This window comes from Danio rerio, chromosome 7, assembly GCF_052040795.2.
Source record: "Danio rerio strain M-AB ecotype USA chromosome 7, GRCz13ab, whole genome shotgun sequence".
Classification (NCBI taxonomy): domain Eukaryota; kingdom Metazoa; phylum Chordata; class Actinopteri; order Cypriniformes; family Danionidae; genus Danio; species Danio rerio.
The window spans coordinates 77,956,054-77,972,500 of NC_141027.1; the positions used below are offsets into that span (position 1 = coordinate 77,956,054).

At 32.0% G+C, this 16,447-nt stretch overlaps 1 protein-coding gene across 4 annotated transcripts in view; it reads right to left on the bottom strand.

Moving 5' to 3' along the window:
• Window positions 1–14,248, bottom strand: part of aco1 (aconitase 1, soluble) — a 31,352-nt gene extending 17,104 nt beyond the window's left edge. For 3 of the 4 annotated variants that reach the window (XR_015494868.1, XM_087259782.1, XM_087259783.1), the window contains exons 1-10: window positions 14,175–14,248; window positions 8,887–9,026; window positions 8,277–8,445; window positions 7,685–7,822; window positions 6,835–6,904; window positions 6,561–6,744; window positions 5,155–5,294; window positions 3,087–3,258; window positions 1,122–1,222; window positions 669–785 (exon numbers count right to left, since the gene is read on the bottom strand). Coding sequence is in view for 3 of the 4 variants with exons in the window: in XM_087259782.1 (XP_087115908.1) it covers window positions 669–785; window positions 1,122–1,222; window positions 3,087–3,258; window positions 5,155–5,294; window positions 6,561–6,744; window positions 6,835–6,904; window positions 7,685–7,822; window positions 8,277–8,445; window positions 8,887–8,983 (1,188 nt within the window). In the remaining variant the exon portion in view is untranslated. 4 annotated transcript variants of the gene reach the window in all.
• Window positions 14,249–16,447: the final 2,199 nt, after the last annotated feature.

The following is a 16,447-nucleotide window of genomic DNA, read 5'->3' on the forward strand; positions in this document are numbered from 1 at the left end:
TTCCACTGCACACGACATTTGGACATGGCTGTCGGAATACACCCCCTTGTGGCAGTTGCACAGAATTTTCAGTTCTGACGTGCACCATGGGAGAGAAGCTGTTCTTGCAGTGTACAAAATAAAGGAGTGCAAAGGTAAGAGCCTTTATTTTCTGTGCGTTGAATGAATGAATGAATGAATACTTGAAACTCATAGACCGCTAAAAATGTTGGAGGGAATGTGGAAACAACTTTAAAAAATTATATTTATTACTTACATTTATAAACAGATTTTTTTATATACATATAACCTTTTTCTGATTAAAAAAATAACCAAATAAACTCAAATATTTCAACAGATCCGCAGCTCCCGGACCACTCTCCATTGGAAATGAATGACTACCGGTCTGTCGCTTGTCGTTTGTCATGTGCAGTGGAAAGATGGCTTCAGTTTCAGAGAGTTATAAAACATTATTTGTGTGATATTTTGAGCTGAAACTTCACACACACACTCTATCAGAGATGTATATTACATCTTGTAAAAAACGTGCATAATAGGTGCCCTTTAATACACAAAACTACAAAGAGTTCAACATTAATACTGTCAGGATAATTCATGAGGAACAATAAACTTCATAATCTGTAAACTGAAGGGTCCTGTGTGATTTTCCAGCTGTGAATGTGACGCACCTTGGCCACCAAACAGGTTTCAAAGTCCTTTTTCATCTCTGCTACAGACACTCTGTCATGTGGTCGTTTAGGGCCGCTGCAGCACGGCTCGACTGTAGTGAGGTCCAACTCAACAACCTGAGGGAGAAAACGTAAATAGCAGAGATTAGAGCAAATAAATGATTGATGGCTGGTATAGAAGCTTTAAAAAATTGACAGATCTTTTGTTTCAAAATAGTGGCTCAAAGCTTCAACTTATCAATCAGTTTAGCATTTGCAATGTGTTAGAAAAATCTAATTTTAAATCAATGTTTTGCCTTGGTTATTGTTGCATTTACATCGTTTTGATCAGTTTTGAACACAGTCAATCATTTTGCAACTTGTTCACGTTTCAAAGCTATGAAAGCTTAATTTCTCCATTCATTTGTGCAAATATATCAGCAAACAGGAGGGTGTTTTATTTATTTATGGTACCTGAGTAAACTGTGGATCTTGAGCAGTGTTGCTGTAATCTCTGAACATGCCCACCGCTTTCAGATACTTCTCTATGTAACTCAGCTTCTCCATGTCCCTCCCTAAAAACACACACATATGAAACAAAAAAAAAGTCTTAAAGGCACAGTTCTTCCAAAAATAACAATTATTATTCACTTATTCAGTGAATCATTAACTGGTTGCCGTATTTCAACGCTATTTTAAAATAATATCTTTTGTGACGACAAAATAAAGAAACTCATAAACATTTGGAAACACTTGAGGTAATAAAAATAACGTTTAAATATCATTAAAACTGAAATAAAGGCCACTCGTGATCCTAAATATGTTAAGAAACAAAAGTGTGAAAAGTTTATGAAAGTGTACTTTGTAATAATAATGTCTGTTTTATATATTTATTTTGGAATATTTTTTAAGTTAAGCACACTTTTCTTGTATTACCTTGTATTAATGAAATGCATTGAACTCTGACATTTATAAATGACTAAACTTAAGAGACACTAGGTAACAATGAAATAAAAATTATTACAATTATACCATGAACACTTCTGACTAAACATCAACTGTGTCTCCCAATTTCAATACTTATATTTCTATAAGACTATATTTCAATAATATAATCATAATATGTAAAAAGTTAAAATAATGACACCTAAGTGATTCGAAAAAGCAACTTTAGGTTTGGTTAATTCATTAAATAATAATAATAATAATAATAATAATAATAATAATAATAATAATAACAACAACAACAACAACAACAACAACAACAACAACAACAACAACAACAACAACAACAACAACAACAACAACAACAACAACAATAATAATTTTAATTTATAATAATAATTATGATAATAATAATAATTAATTATAATATTAATAATAATAATAATAACAACAACAACAACAACAGAAACAACAACAACAACAACAATAATAATAATTATTATTATTAATGATTATTATTAATGATAATAATAATAATTAATAATAGTAATAAGAATTAATAGTAATAAGGAAAAAAATTATAATTAATAGTAATAATAATAATAACAACAACAATAATAATTTTAATTTATAATAATTATGATAATAATAATTAATTATAATAATAATAATAATATTAACAACAACAACAACAACAGAAACAACAATAATAATAATAATAATAATAATAATAATAATAATAATTTTCATTGTTATTATTATTAATGATTATTATTAATTATAATAGTAATAATAATTAATAATAGTAATAATAATTAATTGTAATAAGGAAAAATAATAATAATTAATAGTAATAAAAATAATGAATAATAATAATAATAATAATAATAATAAATAGTAATAATAAGGGGGAAAATTATAATTAATAGTAATAAAAATAATGAATAATAATAATAATAATAATAATAATAATAATAATAATAAATAGTAACAATAAGGGGAAAAATTATAATTAATAGTAATAAAAATAATGAATAATAATAATAAAAATGTTCATTAAATTGCTACAAACATCGAATTAATAAAAAAAAAAACTACATTCGTTAACTTAAAGGGATAAATCACACAAAATGAAAATTGTCATCATTTAATCACACATTCACTTTTCACAAACCTGTTTGAGTTTCTTTCTTCTGCTGAACACAATACAGTATTTGTTTTTCCTACTATGGAAGTCAATGATTACCAGTTTCCAACATTCTTCAAAATATCTTCTTTTGTGTTCAATAGAAGAAAGAAACTCATAAAGGTTTAAAAACGACTTAAGAATGAGTAAATTAAAACAGAATTTACATTTTTGGGTGAACTATCCCTTTAAGTACACACACTTTATAATATACTGTAATGTAATTTCTTTTAAAGTGTATTATTTATATCATGTACTTTTTTCAAAACTATTCTGAAGGGTGCTTATTTTCTAAATGTTTAACCCACCGGTCTGCTTCAGGTACTGGATGCTGATCTGGTCTACAGGGAAGAAGGCAGCGGTGGCTCCATACTCCGGGCACATGTTGGCGATGGTGGCGCGGTCAGCGATGGACAACTGTGCAACACCAGGCCCGAAAAACTCAACAAATTTCCCAACCACACCAACTTGCCGCAAATGCTGTCCAGAGAAAACATACAGAAGAACAGAGAAACTGAGTTCAGTGGTTCCCACACTCTGATCTGCTTTGAGGTCAATAAGAGCATATCTTCCACTAATAAAACAATAGAAACTCTAAAAACATTTCTTTACACAATAAGTGCAAGTAGATATTAGTTAAGGCCACCTAATATCAAGGGGGCAAAGTGCTTAATATAATCATGTCTACTGCCAATCGGGCTAACAATTAAACATCAGCATTCTGTTGTGCATGAGAAATACTAAGTAATAAAAAGTGAAACAAAAAGTTCGCTACAAACTACGTTAACAAACATGAAGAAATAATATAGTAAATGTATTGTTCATTGTTTTTTCATGTTAGTAAATGTATTAACCAAAATTAACGAATACAACTTTATTGTAAAGTGTTACCTTATTTATTTATTTATTAATGATTTAAAAGCATGAAATTGAATGTGTGCTGTTCTGTTTACATGCTAGAGGCCCTATCATACACCTGGCGCAAGGAGCAATGCAATAATTGTTTGCTAGTTTCAGCTCAGCGCAAGACTCGTTTTGACGTTTTGCACCACGCTGTTTGAATAGCAGATCTATTTGCACTCATATGTGCGCCCATAGGCGTTCTGGTCTAAAAAAGGAGGCCTTTTGAGGCATATTCCTGTTACGTTGCTATTTTGAGGAACTTAAATACACTGTTCTATAGACCAGATCAAAGCAGGTCTACAGTCCAGCACAGAGCGCATTAGTTGTGCATCTCGCTTACACATTGCTTAATACACACAGGATGTACAGCAATACACAAATATCTTTACATTTCTTTTCTTTCTTTACAATCTTTACATATGAAAAAGAATTAAAGGATTAAAACATTACAAAACATATTATTTTCTAGCCTACATAAATATAAAAACCATACCTTCATGCCATCTTCCTCTTGGGAGGCTTTTTCAGTTCATTCATGACATTTTGCTTTTGTATATTGTTATTATTATTAGCAGTATTATTTATTATATGCATATTTATATTTGTTTTATTAAAAATAAGCTTAGATTTGTCCACCTGTCAGGTTTTAGACCATACGGGGCACAGCATGCGTGTTTGGAAATAACTCAGTTTTTGGAGCACACTTGGTTATTATTGTTCTTTTATTCGTTTGCTGGAAATCAGAACTGAATTTAGAAATAGTTTTGAAACAAATCTATGCGCTAACAAACTAAAATAGTACGTTTTTAGTTAACAAACTAAATTAATTATTTATAGGCTAATTGATGTCTGTGTACAACATGTTTCCCTATCCATGAGAGTGAAAGTGAAAGTAGATAATGAGGAGGCTCATCTCTCATTCTCATGCTGTAGATGCTCTGTTTAATTGTTTTCTCTCAAGTGAAGCGTTCAGTTTTTCCACTTACTTTACGTCATGTCAATAGCAAATGCGCTTATGGCGCGACGCAGCTGGCTCTTAAAGGGAATGGGAGATGAGACTCTGATTGGTTTATTCTCAAATCACACCTATAACTCATTAAGAGAATAAGCTCAACCCTGTTAGACCATACGTCACGGCTCAAAGTGGATTTTTCCGTCCTTATATTAGCAAAAGTGGATACTGACACGCCCAGAATGTGTTAGTGCCCTGCGCTTTGGACTTTGCGCATGGATTGTCAAAATAGAGCCCTAGGAGCAGCAGGCTCAGCACATGTAAAGTCATCTTTTAGCTTAAGATGCATGCATGAATGGCTATATAATATATAGATAAACTTAGATTTATAGGTAGATAAACAGATGCAGCACTAAGTGATTTGTGGGCCAAATCTAGCAAATCTAGGCTCTTGTTTCACATGAAACGTTCAGAGTATTAGAATATTTTGTTAATCCCCATAAAAGTCCACACTTCTCCACCTTGGTGACGGTGAGCACGATGTCAGTGGAGGTGATGTATTTGTCAGGCGTCCCCAGCAGTCTGTAGCCGATGACCTCCGGCAGGACCATACTGATGGGCTGACCCAACATGACCGCTTCTGCCTCAATACCTCCAACACCTGAACCAAAACAGCATTTATTTTCATTTTAAAAGGATCAACTAATTATAACGTAACATATACAGTTTAGCCCTCCTATGCAATATATATATATATATATATATATATATATATATATATATATATATATATTTTATTAGCCCACTTAAGCAATATTTTTCCGATTGTCTACAGAACAAACCACTATTATACAATGACTTGCCTACTTACCCTAGTTAAATGTCACGTTAAGCTGTATAGAAGTGTCTTGAAAAATATCTAGTCAAATATTATTTACTGTCATCATGGCAAAGATAAAATAAATCTGTTATTAGCAATGAGTTATTAAACTAACAGAAGGGCTAATAATTCAACTTCAACTGTCCGTTTTGATGCTTAATCATTTAAAAAAAATAATAAAATTACCAGTTTTCTTTTTAAGTATAATTAAGTCAGTAATGAACACAAAATTCCCACCCGAGAAATAGCATTGGTAATGCTTTATTTTAAGGTGACACATATAGTGTAACTATTCATTTAACTACGGCGTAATATTAATTTATTACATGTACAGTACATACTATATGGTTGAGGTTAGAATGTGTTTTAAGTTTAGGGTTGATTAAATCAAATCAATTAAATCAATTTATTGTAATAATACAATGGCAAGTGCATGGAACACGTGCAACTAAACAATTTCTTTGCTTTTGGTGCCACTCTAGTTCCCTTTTCCCTTTAAGTTAACTTTTTTCCCTTTCTTATTTTCACCAATTAGATCCACTCATTTGGTAAACAAAGCAAGTCTCTCAAATAATAGATCTACTAAAAGACAGAAAATATGACAATTTTTTTTTTTGTAAATAAATCAAATGAACATTTTCATAAGTAAATAATATTACTGAATTTAATTTTCAAACTGAATAAATATAAATTTACACACATTTGCACAAGTAAATAAATAGACTCAATGATGGACCTAAATATAATACAATATAAAATATATAATGTATTAAAATTGAAAAACAGTTTTTTAAGGCTTACTTTTGATTTTAAAAAGTAACATTTTGGAAGGATTCACATTTATAATTATTTCATTTAAAGTTTCTCCAGATAAAAATCGTTGTCTGATAACAGTCAAAATAGGGCATTCACAAGTATATGTTTAAAAGTTTGGTTTCTGTTGCAATATTGCCATTTTGATTTATTTATTTATTTTTGATAAATGTAAAGACCAAATACAATTTTAAATAATGTTACTGCTGTGGATGTGGATGGTCTTTCACTCACCCCAGCCCAGCACTCCTAGCCCATCAATCATGGTGGTGTGAGAGTCTGTTCCCACCAGACTGTCCGGATAATAAAACCCGTCCTGGTCAAACACCACCCGGGCCAAATACTCCAGGTTGACCTGATGGACGATTCCTGATCCCGGAGGAATGATCCGCATGTTCCTGAATGCTTTAGAGCCCCACTGAGAACCATAACAGATGACAAAAATCAGCATTTCTTTAAGATGCAAACATTATTACTAAATGCGACGTGAAGAAAGAACCAAAATCACCTTTAAGAACTCAAAGCGTTCCCTGTTCCTTTCAAATTCAAGATCTTGGTTTTTCTGAAGGCTGTCAGACCTTAAAGAACAGAAAAAGCACTAAAATTATAATACTCCAAGTGTGATTTTTGTTTCACCTTTTATTTGAAGTTGACAGAAACATTTTAGACTTAAAAAGAAAATAGAGAAGAAAAAAAAGAAAATAAATAAACTAAATATACTGAAATGCAGTCAAGCTTTATCAGATTACTCTTCTGCAGGGTTTTAGGCACTGCACATCTAAAGTTTTAGTTTAAATATTTGAATATATTTCAGATATACATATTATACACATACAAAATACGCAAATGATTAAAACATTATTAATGTATTCGTTGCATTCTTGGAGGTGCTTTATTATAAGTGTGACTCTAAATGCACAGTTTTTTAATTTTACAGTTATACTGTTACCTTTTTTATAATGCACTGAGTGACATCAACTTACGGTCACATTAGGATTTTGTTGGGTTTGTAAGAAATGAAAAAGAAATCCACAATCTTAAATATATATAAAAATAAATATCTAAAATTAACATTTTTCTTAGCCTTTTAGGTTTATAATCATTTATTTCACTTTTAATTAAATGAATAGATCCTATTCTTTGCCATATAAGTGTATGAAAATTGCCAAACCTACGCACAGGAGCCTGAGAAAAATGCTAATATTAATGAAAATTTCAGATGGCACTTAGAGGTTTTTGCATCTGAACTTTACATATATATATATATATATATATATATATATATATATATATATATATATATATATATATATATATATATATCTATCATGTATCATATACATGACCAATAGACCTACTTCCTGTTGAAGTCGACCTGAATGGAGTGATCGATGACGAGGTCTGCGGGACACACTGGATTGATCTTCTCCGGGTCGCCCTGCAGTTTTTTCACCGCATCCCGCATGGCTGCGAAGTCCACCACTGCAGGTACACCCCTGCCAAACAATCAGACACACATATATATATATATATAAAACACACTGATGAACAGACGAGAGCTGTGGAGACTCAGTTCAGTGTTTTCATGATACTGGTATTATCAGCTTCAGAATGATTCCTTGAAAAATATTGATATCCATATTCAATTTTAGATTCCATGGGAAAATTTTGCAAATGTATTGCAATCTGTAACCCATCCATCCATCCATCCATCCATCCATCCATCCATCCATCCATCCATCCATCCAGATAGATAGATAGATAGATAGATAGATAGATAGATAGATAGATAGATAGATAGAGATAGATAGATAGATAGATAGATAGATAGATAGATAGATAGATAGATAGATAGATAGATAGATAGATAGATAGATAGATAGATAGATAGATAGATAGATAGATAGATAGATAGATAGATAGATGATCTGGACAGAATTAGAAACATACGTGAAGTCCTGCAGGATGACGCGGGCCGGTCTGAACGGCACCTCCACCGTTTGACTCTGCGTCACCTTCCAGTTGAGGATCTTCTCCACATCGTCCTGCTTCACCAGAAACTGATCGCAGTTCCTGACAGCAGACTCCAGCAGCACACGGATGGAGAAGGGCAGCTGCTCTACAAACACACACATCAACACAACTTTAACCTTTTTATCTATGAGGACTTCAAGGGGTAGTTCACACAAAAATGTAAAAAATTACTCAACCACAAGGGGTTCCAAACCTTTACGAGCCACTTTATTATGTTAAACGCAAAAGAAGATATTTTGAGGAATGATGGAAACATGTAACTGCTGACTTCCATTAGTGTTTGCTTTTTCTACAAAGAAAGGCAGCAATTACAGGTTTTCAGTTTTCTTCTAAATATCTTCTTTTGGGTTCAAGAGAAAAGGTTTGGAACCACTTGAGGGAAAGTGAATAATGAGTAAATGTTCATTTTTGGGTGAACCATCCCTTTAAGTTATTTCTAATGCAATAAACCTTTTAGCACAACAGCTGATGGGGATACTTAAAGGGTTAAATAATGCAATGAAACACGCATCAAAAATGATCTTACCATATCTGGGGTCTTTAAGCTTTCTGAGGTTGAAGAACTTGTGGTCCGGCTTCTGGGGGTCTAGAGGCTCAACGGTGTGTGCATAAGGGTTCGTCATAACTGAAAACACTCTTCCTTACTGCACACGCTTCAACCTTCAGCTGAGGAGGAGAGAAAGAGAAACATTACTATAAGCTGAAACACTAAATGCGCTATATAAATGCACATTACATTTACGTTACAATTTTATTTTATTTTTTTGTGCATGATACATGTTTTATGATACTGCCACCCACAGCATGTTTTGTTTACAAATATGGTAAGAAATTTAACAAATATTCTGATTTAAATACTCAACATTTTTTTTATTGCTAACTGTAAACATATATATTAAAAGGCATAGAAGAACAGTTAAGTTTATTATTTATTATTACTATTTATTATTATTATTATCATTATTTATAATTAACTTAGAGAGAGACCACTTTTAAAAAGTACATTTTATCCGCTCCCCATGCTTTCCTGTCTCCACTGTACTGCCTTAAAATATCAAAGTAAAAAAAAAAATTATAATATTAATAATAATATAATAAAAAGTAAACTTTTAAATATAAAATAAAATATATATAAATGTAAATTAAAACACCTGTTACTGTCCAGAAACTAATAATAGAAATTATTATATTAAATTATTATAATAATTAATTTATTCATAATGTCAACCAGCATATACAGGTCACCATAAAATAAAATAAATTAAAATAAAACACCTGTTCCTGTCCAGAAACTAATAATAGACATAATTTAATTTAAATAATTTACAATGATGTCAACTAGCTCACTATAAATTAAAATAAAATACCCATTCCTGCCCAGAAACTGATAACAGAAATATTTAATTAAACTAGTTTACAATAAAAGTCAACCAGCATTTACAGTTCCCTATAAAATAAAATTTTAAATTAAAACACCCGTTCCTGTCCATAAACTAATAATAGAAATAATTATTTAAATTAATTTATAATAATGTAAAAATAAAACAATACATATATAAATAAAATGATAAATAAATAAAATAAAATAAAAAATAACAAAAAAAACAAAATAAACAAATTAATAAAATAAAAAATAAAACTAAATAAATATTAAATAAAAAATTAATTAATAAAATAAAAATAAATAAAACAATGAAAATAAATTAAATTAAACAAAATAAAATATAAATAAATAAAATAAAAATAATATAATAAAATAAAATAATAAATAAAATCAATCAAATAATAAAAAAATAAATAAAATAAGAAAATAAAATGAAATAAAAAAAATAATAAATAAAATAAAAACACCTTTGTTCCTGTCCACAAACTAATAATAGAAATAATTCTCCAAAACACAAGTAAATTCCCAGAATATCTTATCCTACTATAGTCAGTTCAAGCTTTGCGAATGGGATATCAATCTTTTTTCTGCCTCTATTTAACCCCAAAGCTCTGAGATCTTGCAAGAATGAAGAGGCTTGTACGTGACGGTCGAGACAACACCGCCTGAGATCAAGCAGACACACACAGCTTCACACACACACACAATTTTACACAGAAACTGAATATGTTGACAAATCCACCGTTTACATCAGTACCTTGATATTTGCTGGATCTTGCAGAGATAAGCGCCATCAGAGATAACCCGGCCCTCTCTGAAACTGTCACAGACACTGAACTGTACGCTATTTGCTTTCTGGATTTCTCAAGCAAAGCTGGAGATTTGGAAATGTTTTGGACTGATGCATCGGGTGAGCGATCAGACCATGATTTTCAACCAAACATCAAGCCAACAACGTTTCACTCAATGCATTTTAAACCAAGTCAAGTCATGTCATGTCTGCGTAAAGGTCATTTAACTGCATCCAAACTAAATATTTTACTGATATTTTTCAAATATATGACCTGATGTGGGGTGGTACAGTGGCTCAGTGGTTAGCACAGCAAGAAGTTCGCTGGTTCGAGTTCCGACTGAGCCAGTTGGTATTTCTGTGTGGAGTTTGCATGTTCTCCCCAAGTTGGCGTAGATTTTCCTCTGGGTGCTCCGGTTTCCCCCACAGTCCAAACACATCCGCTATATGCATGCATGTAGTGTGTGTGAATGTAAGTGTGTATGGGTGTTTCCCAGTAATGGGTTGCAGCTGGAACGGCATCTGCTGTGTAAAACATATGCTGGATAAGTTGGTGGTTCATTCCACAACCTGATGAATAAAGAGATTAAGCTGAAGGAAAATGAATGAATGACTGAATGAATGAATATCTCATTTAAAGTCTATGTATATTGTCATGTCAATGGTGAATGTCATTATATTGTGCCCTGTTTATTTTTTTTCCATTAGGAAAATTTTGATTGAAGGATTAAACGCAAAACAAAACATTTTTAAAACATTCTACAAATATTGATCTGCCAGGAATGTCTCAAAAACAATGCTAAGTCAGCTAATGATAAAAAGGAGGCTGAAAGTGCTTCAACGTGCTCCATCCTAGCAGGTATTTTTAAAAATCTGGTCCTCTGGAAAAAATGAGCAAGCAATGAGGCCATGCTGTGCAGAAACGTGGCTTTCTTCTTACTTTTATGGCTGAGGATTGTGCAACTATTCAAACACAAGATTAGAAAAGACAACCGACCAAACAGGCAGAACAACTAAACCCTCCAGCACAACTAACCCGAAGGTTGAGCACAAACACAGATCCTTTATACTCATTAAAAAGGTCTGACTACTGATCTAAGATTCCTGATGTCACAGACGCTTAAAGACAGTCACTTTTATGCAAAATTGCATCATTTAAAAGGCATCTGCACATAAAAAACAACAAAGAATATGGTGCAAAAATGAACAATAATCTCATAGGCCTGTCCATAAGTATTCAAATTAAGATTATTAATATTTAGCAAATCATGTTATTATATTACTTTTCTAATCAGTATAGTAATGTATGGTTACATAAGTGCATTATTACACATTAATATATTATTCAGATTTTTTGCTTCACTTTATTGACGAATTAATCAATTATTTTCTTGTTTTCACTTTAGGATAAATTAAATAATATGCAAATGTTTTATTCAGCTAAATAGGTAAATGAATGAGCAATGAATAAAAAATATATTAAAATAAACTAAAAATATTGAAAAAAAACATTATGCATTTATTTGCCTAAATGAATAAATATATTCAATTCATATAACTAAGCTAGCAAAGTAGCAATAAGCAATATTATTAATAATTTGTTTATACAATTTATTAATAAAATATTATTAATGATTTATTTTTAAAAAATTGTTTATGTAATTTTGTTTAATATTTACATATGTATTAAATAATGTAATAAATCATATTACATATTTATTACACATTAATATATTTATTCTGATTTGTTTTTCTTTATTTACTTATTTATTAATATTTTTCTTGTTTTTACATTGGAATAAATTAAATAATATGCAAATGTTTCATTCAGGTAAATAAGCTTAAATGAATGAGCAATGAATAAACAAATAAATTAAAAATTAAACCAAAAATATTGAATTTTTTTTTTATTAGTTTACATTTATTTACATAAATGAACAAATAAATTTGATTAATATAACTAAGCTAGCAGAGTAACAGAGAGCAAGCAGACAAATATCCAATAAAGTAAACAAGTTATATTATAAATAATTTATTTTCAAGTGTTTTGTTTTATATGTAATTTTGTTCAAAATAAATTAAAAAATGAAAATAAAAATTTTCATTAAAAAATTTATATTCAAATATTTTTGAATATAGTTAAATAATGTTAATAATTTATTTATAAGACTTAATTTTTTAACTTGTGCATTATGCATTTGTTTATTTATTAAATCCAATTGTTGATAAAAACTAATTAATTTATTTTTTATTTAAAATAAACACACACACACACACACACACACACACACACTTTTCCTTTTTGTTTATAAATTACTAGTTTACTTTTCTCACAAAAAATCCAACAGTTCCCATTTAAAAATCTCCTTAACCAGTTTGATCAGTCCAAGTTCACATAATAAACAATTGTATTTCTCTGCAAGACGTTTTTGTTTTGCAAAAAGGGAGAACTCATTATAAACAACACATATCTTAATGCAAAATAAAGATCTTTACTACAATCAATCACTAGTGTGGGATATCTCCAAGCGTGAGACTTTTGCATAACAAACTACAACAAACATAATCGGCTGTGATGCATTTCCACCCAGTCTTGTGACTCAAATGCTATTTTCTACAGAGAGAGAGACACTGAGAGCTCGCACTATCAAAAATGTATAGTTGTTGTAACCCAATGTTGGGTCAAATATGAACAAACCAAACAGCTGGATTAAAATAGTGTTCTTTTAAAAATAATAACCCAATGCTAATTTTTAATATCATCTTTTAGGTTTGTCAATATTCGACGCAGCGTTGGGTTATATGACAACCCAGCATTATTGTTGCAGTGTTTTTGTGTGCATTAGACTCTGGACTATGAAATAAAGCAGTTTTTGTCCCCAGGTCTCTGTGAACTTGTGTAGATAATGATTTACTGAAGTCTGTGCTCGATCTCACCTTCTTTAAGTGTAATAAAACATCACAGAAAAGCAAAGTAATGTATAATAAGCCATGTGGAATCAATATATACTATAGTATGCCATTTAAAATAGTGTTTTTAATCATACTATAGTAAATACAGGAATAAATCTAACTTAGTATCATGGTAACACAACTACAAGCTGTAATATAAACAAACTACCCACATAATACACCACAGTTTACTGCAGTAAAAACTGAAGTACAGTATTTATGACAGGTTATCAGTTTACTATAGTAAAAAACTTTTCATTCGTTGACAAAACTGTGTAAATAATATAATATGTGCAGTACAACACACTTTGCTATAGTATGTATAGCATGCTATAGTACTTTACGTCCATAACTAATCGTCGTTATTAGCATTGTGCAAGATTAATTCTGTCACCGAGCAGTTAGCTAATTTGCTAATGCCAGAAGTAAGTCAAAACTACACACATTTCCTCTTGATATCTTTCTGACACATTCATTTTAAAACTGTCGAGAGCTTGAAAAAGTTAAATATCCAAAGCATAATTTTAATAAGCAGCATCAGAGACGATGATAACTAGCCTGACAGATAGACAACAGAGCAAAAGCTATGAATTCAAAGTGCTGAAAGGACACGCGTGGACGTCATGTAGATGCTTCACGCGGTTATGTTGACGATTTGACTGAATTAGAGATTATTCAATGGGCTTACCTCGTAGTGGGAGCAGATTTGAGTCCCGCTGTCACCAAATGTTCGGCCTCTTTAACTCTAATAGCGGCAGTGATGTTTGCATTACCGTAACTTCCGTAAATGAGCCGCGTGTGCGGCGTGTATGGTTTAACAATAAAAGTATAAATGAAATCAAAACTAAACATAGGATTTTGGTTACAATTCAGTATTGTGGTGAACAATTAATCTGTGCAGGTTATTAAGAAAAAAAATTAAATCTGAAAATGCCCTCCTGTTTGTTGAGGACTGATTTCAGGCGGCCGCCATTTTAAAAGCGAAATCGAGGCTGCTGTGGGGGTCTAGATCGGATACGCAGCCGGACGGAAGTGTGATTTGCACATTAATAGCAGCATTTTTTATGACACTGTATAACAAGAGTTAATATTTTTACAGTACTGTGATGGTTGGGTTTAGGGTTAGGGTGGGGGTAAGCATTAAAAAATACAATTCACTGGGTAATTTAATAGATAGCATAAATAATACTCAATACAACTACTGTTTTTACGTTATTGTGACGATTGGGTTTAGGGTTGAGGTGGGGGTAGACGTTAATAAAATACATTCATTCAGTCATTTTCTTTTCAGTTTAGTCCCTTTATTAATCTGGGGTCGCCACAGCGGAATGAACCGCCAACTTATCCAGCATATGTTTTGCACAGCGGATATCCTTCCAGCCGCATCTCTAGGAAACATCCATACACACTTGTTCACACTCATACAGTACAGACAATGGCCTACCCAATTCACGACTGTGAGGGAGCACCCTGAGGAAACCCACACCAACAAGGGGAGAACATGCAAACTCCACACAGAAACGCCAACTGACCCAGCTGAGGCTCGAACCATCGACCTTCTTTAATAAAATACAATAAATGGGAAATTTAATAAACAATATAAATAATTCTCATTAAGTTTCGTCTGCAACCATATCCGATCTAGCAACAACCATGAATTCGGACATACTACTTGACTCGTTTACTGTTTTCAGTGTATTATATTGCATGGAAATATGCGATTGCAGATGTTTCTCGATGTTTCAGAATGTAATGTCTGCTTTACTACATCCAATCAGCTCGCAGTAGAAAAAACAAGCCACGCCCACTGTTTTCTCATTTATTATTTAGTTTCTCTAGGAACTGCGTCACAATACGAAAAAAAAATGGCTACAGCTTCCGGTTCATGCAGTCTTTAACCTAAAGTCAGGCCCGGATTGGCTAATCGGGAGGACCGGGAGAATTCCCTGTGGGCCGGTCCGTTTTTTGACCGGTGTCCCTAGCTCCAGAATCTGTTGCTCTCAGCAATCACACTTTTTAAATTTATTTATTTACTTGACCACAGCCTTTTTATTCGTTATTATACCGCAACTCTTCTCTTTTGATCTATTTTGATGATGATAAAACTCAGTTGTGTCATCATCCATAGAACAGTTGTGGTCGAGCGGACAGCACGTTAGATTGAGACTCCACGGACCCGGGTTCGATCCTCGTTAGAGTAATTTAGTGTTTTCATTTTTATTGACAAGACATATAATACTGTTAGGATTGTTGAACATTTGAAGTTCTAAAGCAGCTGTTTTCTCAAAAAAAAAAAAAAAAAAAAGACGTGATAGTGTCATTAGAAACTGATTTTTAAATATTTATTTATTTACTTATTTTAATATAGTCAGTCGTGAACTGAGGTGGGCCGGTCTGAGGCTTGAAACTCCAGAGCTGAAAAGGAGTCCCACTTTAGTGCCTAAAGTCCATGTGAAATCAAAAGTTACAAAGCTTATTTTTCTTGCGCAAGTTGTTATTCTTTAGGCGAACTATAAATCCCTGCAGGCAGCATGGTGGCGCAGTGGGTAGCACAATCACCTCACAGCAAGAAGGTCGGTGGTTCGAGCCCCGGCTAGGTCAGTTGGCATTTCTGTGGTTTGCATGTTCTACACATGTTGGCGTGGGTTTCCTCCGGGTGCTCCAGTTTCCCCCACAATCTAAACACATGCGCTATGGGTAAATTGGATAAGCTAAATCGTCCGTAGTGTATGCGTATGAATGAGAGTGAATGGAGTTTCCTAGTGATGGGTTGCAGCTAAAAGGGCATCCGCTGTGTAAAATATATGCTCAATAAGTTGGCAGTTCATTCTGCTGTGGCGACCCCTGATGAATAAATGAATGAATGATAATATGGTTATTCATAACATTTGTTTACATTTCAGTTCTCATTTGTGACATTGACTGACATGTTTATTCCGTGTATTACGGTAATGATTCAGC